The sequence below is a fragment of the Atta cephalotes genome, assembly GCF_000143395.1.
Source record: "Atta cephalotes unplaced genomic scaffold scaffold00010, whole genome shotgun sequence".
Taxonomy (NCBI): Eukaryota; Metazoa; Arthropoda; class Insecta; order Hymenoptera; family Formicidae; genus Atta; species Atta cephalotes.
The window spans coordinates 2,910,975-2,912,657 of NW_012130074.1; the positions used below are offsets into that span (position 1 = coordinate 2,910,975).

The 1,683-nt window shown below is 29.5% G+C and overlaps 1 protein-coding gene across 1 annotated transcript; it reads left to right on the plus strand.

Annotated features, from left to right (window-relative positions):
- Window positions 1–264: 264 nt before the first annotated feature.
- On the plus strand, window positions 265–1,442 carry LOC105627869. Its single transcript, XM_012209144.1, has 3 exons — window positions 265–396; window positions 592–676; window positions 1,207–1,442. Exons 1-3 carry the CDS (start codon window positions 265–267, stop codon window positions 1,440–1,442), a joined length of 453 nt encoding a protein of 150 aa, XP_012064534.1.
- The last annotated feature ends 241 nt before the right edge of the window (window positions 1,443–1,683 follow it).

Here is a 1,683-nt window from a genome sequence, read left to right on the forward strand (position 1 = left end):
GAACGGCAATATACGCAGTAAACTAAGAATTTCTATGTATACACATAATAAATAAATGATTTTTTTTAACATAACAGATCTTTGTTACATTACACATATACTACGATCAAATAAATTATTGAATTTTAATGCTATTTAATATTTAAATTTTTTACATAATACGTAAACTGTGGAAAATTCATGCAATTATCAAGCATTTTTCTTGCTCCATAGATAAAACGACGTCTTGCAGTTAAGCGATGAGTTTCTTGCGGACATGATCGAATGGGACAACATGAGAAAATCAAGAGGGAAAACTCCAGACTGCTGAAGGCTCATTCCTTTGGTCTTCAACTAGGCACATTTTTAAATCACGTTCATCGACCGCAGAGAAGTTTGACCTGGTTGTGGTCAAAGGTACATAAGTCTTCCTTTTTCTTTAACTTTGTCTTTCTTTTAATATATGTTAATTTATAATGTATTAAATTATCTGGTTGGATTAATTCAATGTTTTCGAGCCATTTTCGAGGATTATAGATATATAATGAAAATTATCGCGATAGAATTCATCAGAATTCTTTGATTTCTATTGTTTACTTTTTGACATTTTAGCATTTTAATATTTTTGACAAGCTCAGCAAATTAAAGATGCTTGTAGAGCAAAATTTTTCTCGTACAAAGTTTTTACAATATTTAGGTATGTTTTGCGAATCATATTAAAAAATTACATATAATGATTTTATCATCTGAAGCTTTTTGGCAAGCTGAAAAATTTTCATTTTCATTTATTGCATTCTCTAGATGAGAAGAATTCATTAAAATTTGCCTAAGTTTTAGTATATTCGCAGTTGATTACATATTATAATATGATTTCAATAAAACATTTCTGATTCCTTTATTATACAAATGTCTATTTAAAAATGTTTATTAATAGTCACGAAATTTAAGAGCTTATCTTTAAATCAAAATTTATAAAAAATAATGTAATGGAAAAACAATTTAAATATTATTTTTAAAAATTATCTAGGAAAAAAATTCGATTAAAGATGATATATTATCATAAAGAAAAGATTTGCTACAATATAAGTGATTTTCTTGGTATATATATTTTAGGATTTAAAATTAATATTTTTTTTTATCTTTTGAACAAATGAAAATGAGTTGAGCAATCCTGAATAAAAATAGTATTGAAAGAGTAATAATTGTAATAATTCTTTTTCGACATAGTTACGACGCTAAGTATGGCGAGAAGCAACAACAACGGTTGTGGACGCGGTTCCAAGCATACTGTCCGGCATTGCGCCGTTATGTCACGTGGTAAGGCAACGTTCCAGCAGCATGAATCGATTCGCGTTGTTAACGGAGGCAACGTCCAGCAACGTAGCAACGACGACAGTACCGGAAACAGCAATGGTATCGTCACCGGCAGCAATCATAGTCAAATAGAAGGTACAGCAGACTAGAATCATCCTCTTGGACGGACTCGGCGCACTTCACGATTAATGTGAGTATCTTCGCATTTATTATTGCTTTTTTTTTTATAACTTTGAAGAAATTTTGTATTAAATGGATTTCACAAAAAGAATTTAAATGAGTAAATTTTAACTTTCACTGAACGATAAAGTTTATTTGGACCAAAAAACTAATCTGACTATTCTACATTTGACGACGTATGTTATTTGTTCAGAGTAATAACAAGATAAG